The 18,509-nt window shown below is 26.1% G+C and overlaps 1 protein-coding gene across 1 annotated transcript in view; it reads right to left on the bottom strand.

Moving 5' to 3' along the window:
• Window positions 1–9,809, bottom strand: part of LOC114122392 (lachesin-like) — a 70,978-nt gene extending 61,169 nt beyond the window's left edge. Inside the window, exon 1 of the mRNA XM_027985041.2 lies at window positions 9,481–9,809. Within this exon, the coding sequence (XP_027840842.2) occupies window positions 9,481–9,535 (55 nt within the window). The 5' untranslated portion in view covers window positions 9,536–9,809. The remainder of the gene's footprint in view (window positions 1–9,480) is intronic.
• Window positions 9,810–18,509: the final 8,700 nt, after the last annotated feature.

The following is an 18,509-nucleotide window of genomic DNA, read 5'->3' as shown; positions in this document are numbered from 1 at the left end:
ATTATTTTAACAGAGTTTTCATAATGGTTTTACCACTTCTTGCAGAATCTTCATAAAGTATTATACTGGAAAATTATAATTATGAAGATACATTATAAATTATATTACATAATAAATTTAATATTTTTTTACTTTATGATTTTACAATTATAAAATATAAAAACTATTTTCTTATTTGTTAAATAATTTATTTTTAAGTATATAATTAACACAAATTCCTGAGGTCACTTGAATTTCATCCATATTTACTTCTAGTTTTATCTTCAAAAAAGGTGCACACAAATTGTGTCATTTTTAGTATAAGTATTACATTAAAGAACTATAATTTAACAGTGTTTTTAAATATTTGAAAATAGTTTTTGTTTTTTATGGATTTATTCAGGTATTTTGATTTTTCTAATGCTGAAAAAATTATTTCACATCTTATTAATATGTATAATATGTACTATACATATGAAATTTATTTCAAGTAAAAGTCAAAAAGTATGAAGTAACAATTCTATATTGGAAATAAAGAGATAATAATAATTCAACACTATTAAATAAAATTTTAAAAAAATACTGTAAACAAAACTAATTAGTAATTATATTAATAATGAAATTAAAAAAATAGATTCGAATGACATTACTAGGCTGCAATTTATTTAAAATGTATCAAATAAATACCAACATAATTTTAGAAATTTGTAACGACTTATAATATTTAACTGCTTAAATTATAATTTATAACGTAAAACTGAACTATGTTAATTATCTTTTATAATTATATTTTTTATTATGTATAACAAATATATAAATTAATCAATCAATTAATTTTAATAAACTATATTATGTCTTTATAATTATATTAATGAATAAAGTGCTTTAAAAGATATTTAATACGTTTATAAAGTTATTGAAGATATATTTATTCCTTTTTTTATTATTTTATACGTCATCCGTTTAATTTTTTTTATCTATTTTTAATTATACTTAATTATGTTTAAGAAACCCCTAATAAATTAATAATTCAATAGTGCTTAAAAATAATCCAGCAGGCACTTTGAGTTAAAAAAAAAAAAAGTAAGAAACATAAATTGCTGGGAAGCAACTTAAAAACAATAGGAACTCCGATAATTACCTAATGGCTGTAGTAACATCTCGTTAAGATAGAGAATAGGAATATGAAATAAAAATAATATAATGCATTTATTTATACAAAGTACACAAAAATACTCAATTATTTCCACTAAAAATAATAAAAGTCATTACTTATAAATCATAGTGTTATGTTTAAAAATGAAATCAAAATATAATTTTAACCCAAAACTGTAGATCTTAACAATTTTAACACATGACAACGATGCACGGAGGTTCAAATATAATACGTTCACTATTCAGCGTAGGTACACGTTATTTAGTGGTAAATGTGACGTCTTTAATAATTAATATCTCATCGTCGCACATAGTTACGAAAATAATATGTGCTTTAGAGTCAAACACGATCTAACATGACTTAAATTTTTAGTTTTTGTCGACCATCCTCTAGCGTTCAGCGTATAAAACCATAATGAACAATAATTACGTTCAAAAATGTCGAATCAACGGGTCGAGGCGTGTAAAAATTTACGAAATAAAATTCCACGGCTGTATAAATTATTATTTAATAAAAAAACGAATAATGATTATGTTATATCGTTCGATCGCTGTGCACTCGTACTTCTATTTAAAAGCTCATCTATCCCGATGCGTACACCGCGTACATCGCGTCCATCCGCGAAACCACTAATACACACACGATATATGATGTTAAAGCTCAGTTTAATAATATCAGCAAGGGGTTGTTCTGTGCAAAGTGTGATTTGTGTAGTACGTTTCGCGCGTTGCGGAGTAAGGTTTTGTGTACAGGGCCGATGTGCGTTTATATGAACATCCGAGGCGGCAATAAAAACTTCTTGCGGTACGGTCGTTGCCGCCATCCGATACGGACGTATTAATACCTCGGGTTGATCCTGGGGCAGCGGTGTGCGCGTAGGGGGAGGAGGTAAAATTCTATTTTGAATGTGCGCAATAAAATATACGACGACGAGACACCGGAGGGTGACCCGAGTTTTTGACGGACGCAGTCAATGAGTCACACACACACACGGGACACGTTCGCGCAGACACGTATTATACTGCAGCTATAGGAGTAAATGCTCGTTTCAAAAGCCGCACGGGGACACGCGGAATATTATATAATAATATAATGTGTATTGTAGTGTAATAATAACAATAATATAATATTATATGTACTGTGTAGATATCTATAATAATAATAATAATAATACGATGACGACGACGACGACGATGATGATGACGACGCGCGGCGGCGGCGGTGGTGCGGTATTGTGGCTCGCGCGGGAGATACACACACAATACGATCAGGACGGGCTGCTACCGTTGATATAACACCGAGTTGTAGGTAGTAAAATGCGACTGCAGCTCGCAATAATAACAATAATAATATAACAATAAACGGTGTGCGGGGACACCGAACAGATGTCGTCAGACACGCGGTGCAAGTACACGAGCGCTGGCGCACGACAGCCAGCCAAACGGCGAACGGTATTATAATATTATTATAATAACGATACATTTTGACACCATAAAATCGTGGCAGCCGCCTCTTCCGAAATTTGTCGCCTATTGTTTTTCCTACTCTTGGATCCGGTTCAGTGTCGCCGACCGTAGAAACGAGCACGAAATGAAGCGCTTTTATGCAAGACGTGCATTTTCTTCGCATCGAAATTTACGGATAATAATAAAATTCGTCGTCGGCTCCGTCGCCACCGTCGCGGCCGATTGGGTTAGATACACGTGGACTTGAGCGGCGGCACTCGCCACAAAATATACACACCTAAAACACTGATGCGCATTATTCTTCGGACGTACACATGGCGCATACATATCAGTGTTAATGCGACCGTTTGTGTTTCGTGATGTTTTTTTAGGATTTTTTTTTCCATTCTTCTTTTTAATTTTTACGTACATTCCAACGTACCGGTACCGTCCTGTATAATAATATACGACACGAGATCGTAAGCTCCACAGACGTCAATTGGTTAATAGCTAATAGCTACCGACTTGTGTCCTTTTATGCATCACAGTGAGTATCTCCACCGCCATCACTAGAACGGTGGCGAAAACTGTTCACATATAATGTATACAAAATCAAGTGTCTGTACATTATTATATAATAGCAAATAATAATATTGGAATATTGTCGTGTGCCAAAATATAATATATAGATCATTGGCTTGATATTCGTCTAAATCCCAATTATCCGTGAACACTTATGCACAGATTATTAGATTATAGTATTGTACTGTATATAACCGTTTTTAGATAGTCATTGTTAATGATCGTGACGCCAAAGATCGATTTCGCATTAGGTCACCGCGGCACAGCACTATCTAAAAGTCAATTAAAAAAGTGTCCGAAGTGTGTGTGTCTAACATAATATTCTCGTTACCGTTTAAGCGCTTTCGAGCGTATCGAATTTCACGGAATTGGCGTCTTGTATCACACCCGTCGTTGGTCCGCTATTATTCGGGTCCCTCGAGTAAAAGTTTCCGTTAAGGTAAACTGATTCGGATTGAGCTCTAAATTTCAACTTGCATAATTTATACAATTAAAACAAAACCTCGAAACCAAAACGTCCGTTGTATCTAAATCAGTCTCTTGTCTGTAACTTTCGTAGGTAGGTATAATATTTTATACAATCCGGTTAATGTTTGCGTTTTACATGTTATAACACGTATTGCACATAATTATTATATTCCATTAAAATAATAGAATAAATTAAATAAATAAAATACATTAAATTAATAAACACGATAGACCATCAATGGTTTCACTATATAGTTAAATATAAGTAAAAACGATTCAAATAATATAGTTGATTTAAAATAAATTAATATTAAAAATATGGACAAAATTGCTTATAATATATTACTCCGTCAATCGTATAGTAAATATATATGATATAACAAATCAAAAAAAAAAAAACACTTACAATATGTTTTAAGTACGTACAATCAAAATAAAGTGTATGAAATTAATCAAAATAATTATTACACGAAACAATACATTTTCAATTCAATGTTAAAAGTTGTATCTATGGCACAATAATATAACGGGCATAGAAATAAAAAATGAAAAATAATTAATAACTTTCAATTTTTTGATTCTTTCGAATGTTTATTATTGCAGTAACGTGTGCAAATTATTGACAGGAAGCCGCTGATTGTAAGTTATTTGATGGTTGGACAGTAAAAAATAACTCTAATTTATATACCGAGCAAGAAACATTAGTGGTTGTTGTTGTCCGGCCAACGAAATATTTATAGATGATGGAATTCTAAAAATGGAATCGTAGGAAAAGCAAGCGTATGAGGGGGCCTATGAAAAGAGTATCGAGGACAACAACCGATGATCACAAAAACAAAAAATGTATAAAATGTTATAAATATTGAGTAATTACAATTATTATTACAATACCACAATCTATTTAAACATCAAAATCAAATTAGTTCTAAAATAAAAAAATTCTTTTTAAATTACCCATTCATACATTGTTCCTACATAAAGGTAACCAATATTACAGCTTCTATTGATCGTACACATTTATTTTATTTTTAAAAGGAATACTATCTGTAATCTGCAATAAACAAAAGATAAGTGGATTTTTAGGAAAATGGGTATTATACATAGCCAGACACCAGCCAGCTACAATCCTTAAAATATGATCACGTCTAGATTTCAAAAACAAATCCGAGATAAACAAATTTAGAAAATCGAAAATGTATAATAAATATATGATTAGGATGTATAGTGTATACGCACATAAGACAGGTATAAAAATACTAGCGCGTTCGCTGTCATTTGAGATATTTTTCGTGAATAAATATAAATCATTATGGCCTCACTCGCCCCTCACAGTAACCTGTTCAAGGGAAAGGGTTGACTATATAGTATAGGTATAGATTTTACAAAATGATACTACATTTGGTAGTATTGACTACCAACGTGAACATAGATAAAAACCAAACAATGGGCAATAACAGAAATCCTAAGAGTATTTATACGGAGTATATTATTATACTTAAACGTCGAAGCACGAACGTTGTGGTACACGTCGCGTATAATATAGTTCATTATAAAAAAAGAACTAACGCATTTCTTTGGACGGTCACGAGGTCAGGAATCCCTTTTTAAATCGGGAGCGTGTAGGAATGAAACTGTTTTAAAAAAGAATTAATCCAGTGGGCGGTGAATGCGGCGGAGGCTAATACAAAATTAAATTAAATTAAAATTAAAAAAAAAGAACTAAGTATTTTATACTTTTCTTGGGATAAAGGTTTACGTGAAATATTTTTTAAGAGCTATTCCTGCCACAAAGCTATACGAAGAAATTCCAAAGTCATGTAGACGAGAACCGTGTAAGTGCAAAGGGGTAAACACATGTGCGAATAGGTGTGAAAACAGATGCACTACACCATAATTGTAGTACCATCACACCCACCGCCCAACACGAAAGATATTATACCGCATTTGTTTGTAATTAAACATAATATCCGAAAGCAGTATATTATTATTTATAAACTGAATTCATTATAATTATTTACTATCTATATAACACCTTGGTATTTCACGCCATCGCACTTTCAGTTATTTTAAATTCAAACTCCATTCTTCTACGAGTTGTTCCTACGTAAATTTCTGAAAAATATATATACTCCTAATATAATATCATTAAACAATATTCTTATACCGTTTCGAAAATATATCAAATGTATCTCAGTTGTAGTGTACCTCAGTAAATTCACAGGCAAATCGTCATCAATGTACTTTGCTTTGTAAACTAATTCTACCGAGGTGGGCAATCTTCGTATTGCCGGTTCGATCTATCACTTGATAAGTTGATATATTTTTGATAGTGGTTCAAACTATTCCCTAAACTTTCTCCATACCTCTAAAAACAATCTCTGAAACTTTTGTCAACATTGGTAAAATAGATTTTTAGTCTATAAGCTTTAAGTATAAAGACATTAGTGACATTACCTTTTGTTGTACATTTTAATAACAAATAAGAAACTAAATATTATGTTATTTTATTTAAAAAAAATACCCAATAGTAACGCATGGTGGCCGGTGGGTCGGCTAATCTATATTAATTGTTTTTTTAGATTTTATATCTATAACCCATTGCAACCATGTATATAAACAAAAATGATTCGATTACCATTAGCCAAAATGAAATATATTATATGCGTGAATATATCAACTTATAGAGGTTGAAAAAAAAAAGCTAAGAACATCTACTGAGTCTCAAGGAATCTATTGATATACATTTTATTGAAATTAGTCTATTCGTTTCCAAAATTAACTCATTCAAACATACAAACTCTCTTACTCTTCAACTTTATAATATTAATATTGATTATGTAGTTGCTCTCCTAACCTCGTCTAACCTATCCTTGAAACACATTATATTATTATACCATCAATATATATTTCGTATATTGTTATCACCGTGTGTTTTTATTTTTAATAATATACATTTGTATGTATTGGTTTTTATTAGGGAGTACAACATTAAAAGTTATTGCTTTATAAATTATAATTCATTTAAACTCGTAAATACTATATAGAGAAATGAGAATGAAATAACGAAATGCTCATTGGATGTATTTTTCCTATTACTTTTATAATTAATAGCTGTTTTCATAATCATAGTTTATTTTTAAAATAATTCTTTACATTTTCATAAAATTTGAACATTATTCATCACAATGTAAAATACAATAATATTATGAATATTAATTATTATTATAATTATAATATTGAATACAACATAATATAAGAATTTAACATATATTTATATATAGCTACATAACAGATGAAAACAGGTGATAATATATAAATTGATTAATGGATAGCTACCTACAAAGCTACAATTATACATTTATATCGCTGCTTTAAAACTCCTTCATTTTATTTAAATCAATATATTTTCAAATTATAGTACGTTAATAAAACGATATTTTACAGGAAGTTGCGTCTCTACAAAATTACTATTTCCGTTTTTATAATGATAATATTGTATGACTAAGACACTATAATAAGTTATACATGCTTAACCCCTATTAAAAAAAGTGTTTGTAATAACTGTTTAATGCTAAGTAGTTTTAGGGGAATCAGACAGACTATATGAGCATAAACTACTATATTCATGTAACACGATATTTTTATACTAAAAGTTATATTATAGGTACTATTATTACAATTATGGGTGTTTCGTGTTGGAGATGATTTGTAATAATTTACTATTAGATAAAAAAAAAAAAAAAAAAACAAAAACCCCATTAATACTTAGTACATGTATTTCTAACATAAGACATATATATTAAGACAAATTACTTGTAAATAATAAAATATATATTTTATTCGTGACAGTTATAGTGCTATACTACAACGTGTCCAATATAATATTAATATTAAGAACATTAGGTACTACAGGCTAGTCAATGTGGTTACTTTTAAAGGCTCCAAGGGATTTAAACCAAACTATAGTTTATAGTACTTGAAGCATTTGTAATAAATAATTAACACACAACTTCAGAAGATGTAGTACACATTAAATGGTATTAAAATGTGGACGCATACTAGTCATCATGTGCAATACAATTTGATGCATGGAAATAATAATAATTCTATACAGTAGAATATAAAACTATCATTTTATTCCACATAATCGTAATATAATGTACAAATACAAAATACAAAAATTTACATAACTTAGTATTAAGTTCTTACACAGAGACTAAGTATGATATCTTATGTTTTCTATAGAAATAATTGTTTTGAAAATTTCATTAATTCGTCTTATGTATTAGAGATTTGGATACACCTATTTAATAAATGTTTAACGAACCTATTAAAACAATCTACATATTATTCAAGATCTGTTAAATCCATTTAATTTTTGAAAACAAAACAATTATAAAATAAAAATTGAATGGGTTTTTAGTAATTAAAAAATCATACGATGTTAACACATCATTTATTTAGTTAATAAAGTAAGTAGGTAAGTAATTATAATCACTATCTGCATTGGAAATAATAATAAATATCAGTGACAAATCGTAAGCTTGCATAAATTTGCTCCATAGAGTAGGTATTACGATTGCGTACGATGTCTCTGGCCGTTAAAAACATTAGGATTGTACGGAAATTAATAAAACGTTGTCAACGTGTACTATTTTGTATTTAGTATTTAATAATATAAGTATTATGTGACCATAATTTTTTATGATACATGATACCGAGTACAATTTAATGTGTAATAGCAATTATATTATTTTAAACGATGTTTTATTTTATTAGCTATGTTAACAGCACTGAAAATTAAGTTTAAATATTAGCAACCCTCAATAATTATTGATGACTGTATGATTACTTCGTAAAAGAAATATAATAGTAACAAACTTATGACTCGCAACATCCGTACTATAAAATATAAAAATTCTCATATTTGGCTTTAGTAACCCGAATGTTTGGCTAATGTTCATGTCCCATTCATTACAACTGGCTAATAAGCAACACGAGTTATAAATATTATGGTTTTCTGCGTATACCTCAAGCATATTTAGGATTAAAACTAGAAAGATTAAAAAAATATTATTTTAGTGTCTAATTTTGAATGATTTACTCTTACGTTCTTTGGTCACTTTGAACTTAAAACGTATATGCCATTCAAAACTTATTATAATGTATGTATTTGACCCACTTTAGACCCAATAACTCACGTGAATACCAACAATATATACAATTCATGCTTTTCACAAAACTTTTTTAGATTTGTATAAGTTTTAATAGTTTTAAAATACTACAAAATTGTGTTACGCTAATTTAATGGCTTATTTTTATTCCTGTAAATTTACCTTACTAAAAAATCTTTTACTTTTTCTTAAACTTTTTATCAAATTTATAAAAGTAAATAATTTATATTTAAATTGAAAAATATAGGTATATGGGCTAGTGCAGAAACATAACAATAATTTATTTTAAAATACAAGTTATGAGATAAAATTAATTTAAATATATACTACTTAATAGTTGTTACTTGGATACTAAATACTATATTATATTAAAATATTTTAAATTCTATAGTAATATTTGGCTAAAACATCTAACAACATATTTATTTTGATGTATTCAGTTAATTTTTATAAATACTAAATACATAATTACAAAGAATACAGTAATTATTATTATTTGATCTATTTATAAAAATGTGTATACCAACAACATTTTCCATGTAAATATTTGATATTAAATCATAATAATGTTAATTTGAATCGAGTTTAAATCATTATAAATAATACATAACAAATGTATAAATGAAAATTCGTTAACATAAAAAAAAAGTTGTTTTTAAATAATATAATGATTTACCTCTAATTTGGTTTACAGTTTGAGCGATGAACAAAATCAACAGTAGCGACTTCATCTTTTAAAATTCATTTTCGTTTGAAACCGAATAATAATAATAATAATTACTATGCAGCTTTATCGCACTATTCACTTAGATTCGAACAAATAATATTTTCCGGACTTAGATCTTAACATCGCACATTAGGTTCAACAATTTTGAACGCGCACGCGGCAGTACATCGTAAAGTCAAAACCACATGGAAGCAACTGGGCCATTTGGCAGTCGCATCGGTATTGTTACTTCTTCCACACAAGAGGCTCGTGCGTGCATGTGTGTGTGCGTGTATAGTGTATAATACATGTGAACCGAATATTTTTATGTGTCTAAAACCGTTTTGGTGGGGACCGCGCGCGGGCTCCACATGATTCACTGCCATGTGCGTGCGGTTTGATGACGACTGGCCATCGAACTTGACGGGGAAGTAATATAAAAACCACGGCATAAATGAGTCACGGGTCGGACGTTATAAACATTACCCCTAAGTTGAGTATTCCGTGAAACGCGATGATTCATTTGTCTTATTCAGGTACGGGTAAACAAAAAAAGGGTCCTGCAGTCCCAGTGGACGATGAAATGGCGTTAAAAGAAATTAAAAATGATAATAAAAAAAAAAATTCTTTAATCCTATAAAAATACATATTAGCACTTAACTCCGCAGGACATTAAATTCAGTCCATTCATACCAAACATAAACTCTACGCAAGTAGGTTTAGAAAATATATCGATTAGACTCATCGGTATACTATATAAATAATACCTACAATAAAATTATATTTATGTATATATTTAATTTTTAATTAAAACAATATACTCGAGTTTATCGTGTTAAATCATTTCGTGATAGGTATTATTGGAATTGAATTTCACTAACACCCAATTAAATTATTTTATATAATAAAAAATCTTTTAGTTATTTTTTTTTTTCAATAACCTACGAATAGAAATGCATAATACAAATGTTGTCCCTACTTTTAAATTTATATACATTTTTATTTATACCTACCCTAAGTAGTTAATTCCATATAATAAATAAAGATCTACCATAAGCTATTAGACATAAATACACACGGGAACACATCTACAATACAAACTAAAGCATGTATCTTTGGTTTAAATCATTATAATATGCACAATCACTCTAAACAAATAGATTCATAAAAAAATAACGATTGTACTTACATATTGAACCATATACGTCTCTACAACTATTCTGTATATTATTAATAAAAAAAATTATAAATACATTAAAGTATAATAATTAAAATAATGCATTTCATTCTAAAAATTGTTAAACTTATTATTTTATTCTGTATTCTTAAATACATCAATATTTCATAAAAGTTTTATTGATTTACTTTATTGCTTCTATCAATATTCTATATACAAGTGTCCTTGTTTAAAAGAAAAATAAAATCCAGAATATTTCTAATATTTTGAAATGTTTCATTGGGACATCTAAATAAAACTGAATGTGAAAAATGCACATTTACAAAAAATATATCAAGACTTTCAAATTAATAATAAAAGTTTGAGTTGTTTGAATTATTTTATGATTTAAACAATGTATAATGTATAAACAATAACTAGTAATTGGATACTTGGATCCAAATTTCAAATCTGGTGTTTTGATGTGAATTTATCTAAAAATAAAATGTTTATATTTTATTAACATAATATTTTTAATCAAGTCAATATTATCAACACTACATGATAATTTAATCATTATATGTATAGTATACATATAATGATTACATTATAATATATACATTGTATACACTTTAAATCAAAATCAGAATTGAACTATAGTATACTAAATTATTAAAGTAGGTAATTTATAAATACATATTTATTAAATATTTAAATATATGTTATAATATATAATAAATATATAAAAGTATAAAATATATAATATAACATAATATAATTATAAGTTTATGTTAGCAAAAAAAAAAATAAATAAATAGAAAAATCGAGAAGGTAAATAAAATAATATAAACCAATACGTTTATTCTTCAGTTTATTCAGTGTGGCTTGGACTTTGTGATCGGATTAAACTGATTTATAACATTTATTTGTATATTTAATTTACTGTTAAAGTAAATAATATATAGTTTGTATTTTATATAGAAATGAGCATTAACTGAATTGTATGTTAGGCACTTTTTTAACTTAATATATGGTGTATTTAGATATATTTTATCATTGTCTCTGTAATTATTTTTGAACATTTAGCAATAATTTAGAATTAGAATGAATAATATATAATTGTATTAAATTAATTGCAATTTATTATATTATATTTTATTTCAGTTCGAGTAAGTAAAAATAGTAAAATCATTTTTGAATTACAAATACTTTTTTAGTTCTTAAACAAATACAATAACTTTAGTAATTAATTTACGTAGATATCTTTATCACTATTATAGTAAAAGCAAATATGGAGATAACATTTAGTGACGCTGTGAGAAACGCCACATTCATATAGCTACATAATATTATAATACTAACTAGGACATCAAACAAAATAATAATTTAGTTAGTCACAAGCATGAAATTTATAAACATTAAACATACTATGCTCAAGCTCAATACCAGTGAAATAGAAACAAAACCAATAGGTAATTTTAAATATTTGACTTACTGTTGTATTAAAGTTAAATGATATATAATGGTAATGTTTTTATACCTACAAATATTGTAATATTATTGACTTTATATTTAGCATATTATTATAATAATACCAAAACTCTTAAATATTTGTATAAAATATTGTTACACAAAATAAATAAACAAGTTTTACTTATTTATATTTTATTTCTTCAGCTAATATACATACGACACTCCTATAGGATTAATGTACTATTGTACTATAGTGCATAATAACAATTATTATTGTTGGTAGACATTAATTTACCACCAAGTTGTTATTATACCTTGATCAATTATTTTGAGCATTATCGAGTCCATAATATTTTAATAGAGTTGATAAAAAAATTGACTAAAACTCCTGAAACAGAAGATTCTAAATTTTAATTCTTAACTTTAGAGTTATTAAATCTACAATATAAATATTGTTAAGATTAAGATAAATATCATCGAAAGCAAAAAATTATAATTAAGTTTCCTACTCACTTAAGCCTTAAAATGTTTTATAATGGGAATATAATATATTGTGTAATATAACATAACATATATATATACATGTATTATGGTCAAGCATATACTTCTCGAATACCATCAGTATGATGAAATACGCCTCAAACAGAAATTACCAGAAACCCTATATGAAGTACTCATACCCACTTCTGAGATATCCAGAAACTAATAAATTTTATCAACAAAGCTGAACAGTGAACTCCATCATCGTATTAAATAATGTAACCTAAGTAAATCAATGTACAAATTTAAATAGATTAACGTAATTTAATTTAAATGTAATGTAATTTAAATTAATAACCATACAGTTAATGTCTTAAATAAATATAATATGATGGTTAAAAAAAAGATTACTGATTACTAATGGATACATTTTTAATACAATAATAAGTATCTAAACTTAACAATACAGTATAAATCTGACATACCTACCTATATATTTTACAAAAATATAAAAAAGAATTACACAGTTTAAAAATGATTTAACTAGTATCATCGTTCAATATTATCACTTACGTCATGTTTATTATACTATTATACAATTCTATATCACACTTAGTCATAACTCATAATATTTTTCACTAAGAACCTTCTTATACAGTATTCCATGATAATTTGACTAAATAAACATAGATAAATTATAAAAATATTTATTTAGAATCCTTTGTACTTATATTTAATTTTACAAAATACCATTGCTAACTTAACAAATGTCAACTTTTAGAAAACATACTCTTCTAGTCATCTGTATTAAGACTCTCTTAACACGTTCCAAAACTTTGACTATAACTTTGTACTTCACAGTTTGCTTATAATGTAATATAAATTAACACATAAAGTTGTTCCGTTTCATAATGCAATCATTTTAGTTGAGAAATGCATAAATCATCAAAATATAAATGCGTTGATTTAAATTAATTAATACTATCCATACGCATTAGATGTTTGTTTATAAATATATCTATATAAATACTTATGTACGCATTTAAACAGTAATAATATTTTATGTATGTTTTATTCAAATAGAATACGTGCATTGTATATATTTGTATAAACCTATCAAGAATTCAAAATATATTTTACCATTTTTCGTCCTCTTTATTATACAGGTACTTTAAAATGTTATATTATTATTATATTTATGGTCGCAAAGTCATGTTTGATTTTGACGTTAGGAAGTTTCTGTTTTTTAACTTATTTTTATGACAAGATATTATTTTTATTACTTCCATAATGTTGTCAAATTTAATAGGCTTAAGTGTATACCCATGATAGTGGTCCAAAAATTAATTATTATATATTTCAGTGAATCATAAAATGCAACGTACTCAAAGCGTTTGATGCCGTCAGCCTTTCATTTTTAGTAGAAAAAAATGTATAAAACCTTGAAATAGATGACCTTATATCATCAATGTTTAAATTATCATTATATATTATACTTAACGAAAAGGTTTTGAACTGTTTTGTATCAAAGTATGAAGTAATATCATCTGGAGTTTTTTTGAAAGACACACAGAGTTACTCTCCTCTATAATTTTTACTTTATTTTTATGATACATTAATTGCATTTTCAATTGGTTAGTAAAATGTGTCTAATATTAATTATAAATAATTTAAAGTTACATTATATCTTAAGTTCGTATATGCAAGTATTTAAATTTCACATTAGGGAAATAGAAAATATGCATAATTATTTGAAAAATGTAATTCTTTATATTGAATAATAATAACTCAAATTTAAATATTTATAAATGTTACTAATTCATTATCACGAAAAAGTGTATATTGTGGGCTGTGTGTACAATTAGCTAATAACTTAAGCATATTTTTCTCTCAATGAAATCGATTTTTTACTATTTTTTTTATTAATTATCAGATTATTTTGACAGCATAAAATTCAGAACTAAAACTTTACTATGGACTATGAATTGATATTTCAAACGAATGCATCAATTTTAATAGTATTAAAATAAATCATTATGCAAATTACTGAATAATTACAAAAATCCTTTTTACAATAATAATAAACCTAACTACATAATAAAACATTAAAAATGAATATACTTGTAAAACATTTTAAAAAAATTTACTAAAAAATAATAAATAAAACTAAATATGATATCCACTTATACAATTTTTAGTGTTACATATTAATTTAGATTGTTTTTTTAGTGTCTACATTCTTTAAAACATTTAACAAATTAAAAGTTTGCTAAAATTAAATATGTATTCTCAATATAATTCTAACTTTCATTTAACAAATTTCATAACTATAAATTGTATCTTATTTTTTTAAATTAATATTTTTCAGTGATATAATTAGTCATTAAATTAAATGTATTAGGTAAGACTAATATACCTGAAATAGTGACGTCTTGGACATTGGAATAATTTTTATTGGTAATTAAAATTTGTTTTTAATTAGAATCCAATCTTAATTTTATTTACACGTTTCATTATTAAATGTTAAAATGTGTTTAAAAGCTAGGTTTTCCGTAAAATAGACTATAGTACTACACTAACTGAACATTCTTCTAACACAAATTTTTCCTGTGACATAACTACATAATTTAAAATCAATATTAAAACTAATAGTTTATTAACCATAAATATTGTCATCGCATCTCAATTCACGCAATTTGTGATCAAACTCCGTTTATTTTAAAATATTCATGCTTATAATTTGCAAATAAAAAATACTAAGTATCAAGTTGTAATATTATACCCGTATTTTAAACATAAAAGATTATTATAAGTCAATAAATAATACCTTCTAGTTATAACTTCTAAAAAAATGTATTATTTGTTCATAAAATATATTTTATATTTTATGTAACTAACTATAGGTAGGTACTGAAAAATAATAACATTTTTATTTTATGGATGCTATAATTAAGGAATATATACTCTATAGATAGAAATTTGTTTGTAATAATTGTAATCAACGTACCTAATCACTTTTGCTATACTTATTATGACTCTTCGATACAATACTTGAAATAAGTACCTCCGCCATTCGTTAATATGAACACTTTTTGTTTGTCCAATAATATTTATATGTAATTTAAAATTATACGTCAATATTTTAAGCATTAAGCAGTGCTACTACTAATGATGTTACGCGGCCTACCTCCAAGTGTCTTCGATATCCCTATAGCCGTCTTGTCGTTATTAACCATCCTACAAACCATCTCATGAATTCTTATGAAAGACCCCCTTATATTATATGGTCCTCTCAAGAACATTGGTGTCTTTGATCATAAAGGCAGCACTATATAGACTTTGTAATAGTATTTTAGTATTTTAGACAAACTGTTTCCTTTTGGTGGTCATCGGTTTTGATTTATTTCCTGTTGAGACTTAAGTTAATTATTCTATTAGTATAATATAATAAGCACTACGATCTTCGCACTGGCATTAGCATGTATGTGTGTCTAATTGTCTAATAAATTGTGTACTTATACAACTATACAACTTTTACAATACCTTTCGTATGTGGGTTTTGTATAAATATTTTAGAAATCTACTAGGTATTATATGTAGAAAACTTTTTATTTTAATTTAAAAATTTAAAATATTTATAGATTTTTAATACAAGCGTAAATATAAATAAAATAAAAAATTTACTTAATTTTTTTAAAATTGTAATAGGTATTTATAATAAACTTCAAAAATAATTTCAAAACGTATAAATCAGTCAGTGATTATAAATTTCCCTTCAAGTTTAAGGAATATTGCTGTGAAACAAATATCTTAAATATTGCTTCTTCAATTTTAATTCAAAACTTAATTAAAGTAATCGACTATTAATATAAATTTTGGATTGATAAATAAGCAAGAGTCTGAGGAACAAGAAGTAATGAAAATTAAATTAAATTAAAAACTTCCAGGCTCCAACAGTAATACATACCTCATAAAAGTACTATACTAATTATTAGTAATTACAGAAAAACGTTGTAATAATTGAAACCACAAATGTCTCAATACTTTTACCTTAAAAAACACAAATTTTAACGAGCTATTATTGTTTTTGAAGAATAAATTTTAGTAAAATATTTTGACTCCGAACACTAAACGTATAATTCATTAGTCATTACCAAAAGGATGACTAAAATGTTCATAGAAACAATGTGCGTGTCGTAAAAATTTTTCGGTACATATTTTTTACTATAATTATGAATAGGTATTTACTTATTTTTTTTTTCAAAATACGTTAACTTATAAAAGATACCTAATTTTTCTTGCAGAAAATATTTATAAAAACTATCCCCTATAATAACCCTCACTTTTTCAGCTATAATATTTTTACACATGTTAACAGTAACACGACATTCACCCATAATCCAGAATATATTTTAAAAAATTAATAATAATAAAATAAGAAATTAATCAGAATTTATTTAAGAAGCGATGTAAGTATCTATATAAATATTAAAATATTAACAAATAAGAGCAAACAAGATTTAATTAAGTTAATGCCTATTTTGAAATAAATTTGGTATAATAATACCTGAAGTATACTAAATAATATTATACCGCTCAATAAATATAAATATAAAGTAATTTAACAATACCTAGTTACAAGGATTGAAAAATATGGAAAGTTACAACTGTAGCAATGAAAATCGCGACAGATACAACTAATTAACAGGTATACTAATAATTATTCGAATTGTAGTTTATATTTTGTAACTTAATGCTTATTAATTATTATTTATTACTAATAGTAGATCTTGAAAAACCTTATATTAATGTATGTTTTTTTATTTTGATTGAATTTATTGATATGATTAATTACAATCAATAATAATTGTGTTATTTATAAATTAGTTTTCATGGTATTTAAAATATTCTACGGTTCATAAAAACAAAACAATTAAAAAAAACACACATTATTTTGTGAATAATTAAGCAAGTGTCGTGTTCCAATCGAGTAAAATCTACCTAAACACCACAAGTTTAATTTATGAGTATTAATATACCATAGATATTAGGTATAGGTACTCTTAGTACATTATACATATAAAACAAATTAGGTACCCAAAAAATACCACACGACAATTTAACTCCTGTTTTTTATTATTTATTAAGTGTATTATAATTACAAGTAAGAACAACGAATGGTCAATATAGTTGGGGAACGTAATTGATTGATTTCATAAATCATAAACGATATATTTTTGATAAATATTATTGACATAATAAGTGTAATATTGTAAGACCGATTACAATTGATAGATTAACAATAAATAAATAATAATCAGTTTGTTTTATTTCGGGGACCTATTTCAAAAAAATTTCCTTCCCTTAATTATTTTCTTAAAATGGCCAGTATCGTTCATTTTTAAAGAAAAAATATTATGAGAAACATAATTATATTATAAAATCGAATCGTAGAGATATTATACACTCATATTCGTGGAATATATTATTATCTAATATGTTATATGAGATTTACATAAGTTTTGTGCTCTAACCAGCGATATGAATTAGTGCAAAATAATTTAAAGTTATGTTTAATGTAATAAATTTACCTCTAAATTATATAGTCAGATATACCTACCCGCTATATAATAATATATTTACAATGAAAATCTAAGGTAGATATTCTCCGATTTAGATCTTTTTCAGTGTACTTCACTCTCATATTTTACATATTAAATTATAGTTCAAATAGTTAAGTCTTTTACTTTAATTTAAAATATTAAACGCCTATTCACCAATTTAAAATTTTTGCAAATATCACTAAATAAAGTAAATTGAAAATTACGAAAAATTCCCAAACTGTATAATAACTATAGTATACATATAATTACTAAAATTATTAAGCATG

The sequence above is a fragment of the Aphis gossypii genome, chromosome 1 (assembly GCF_020184175.1).
Source record: "Aphis gossypii isolate Hap1 chromosome 1, ASM2018417v2, whole genome shotgun sequence".
NCBI classification, from domain to species: domain Eukaryota; kingdom Metazoa; phylum Arthropoda; class Insecta; order Hemiptera; family Aphididae; genus Aphis; species Aphis gossypii.
This window is presented reverse-complemented; position numbering and strand designations above follow the sequence as displayed.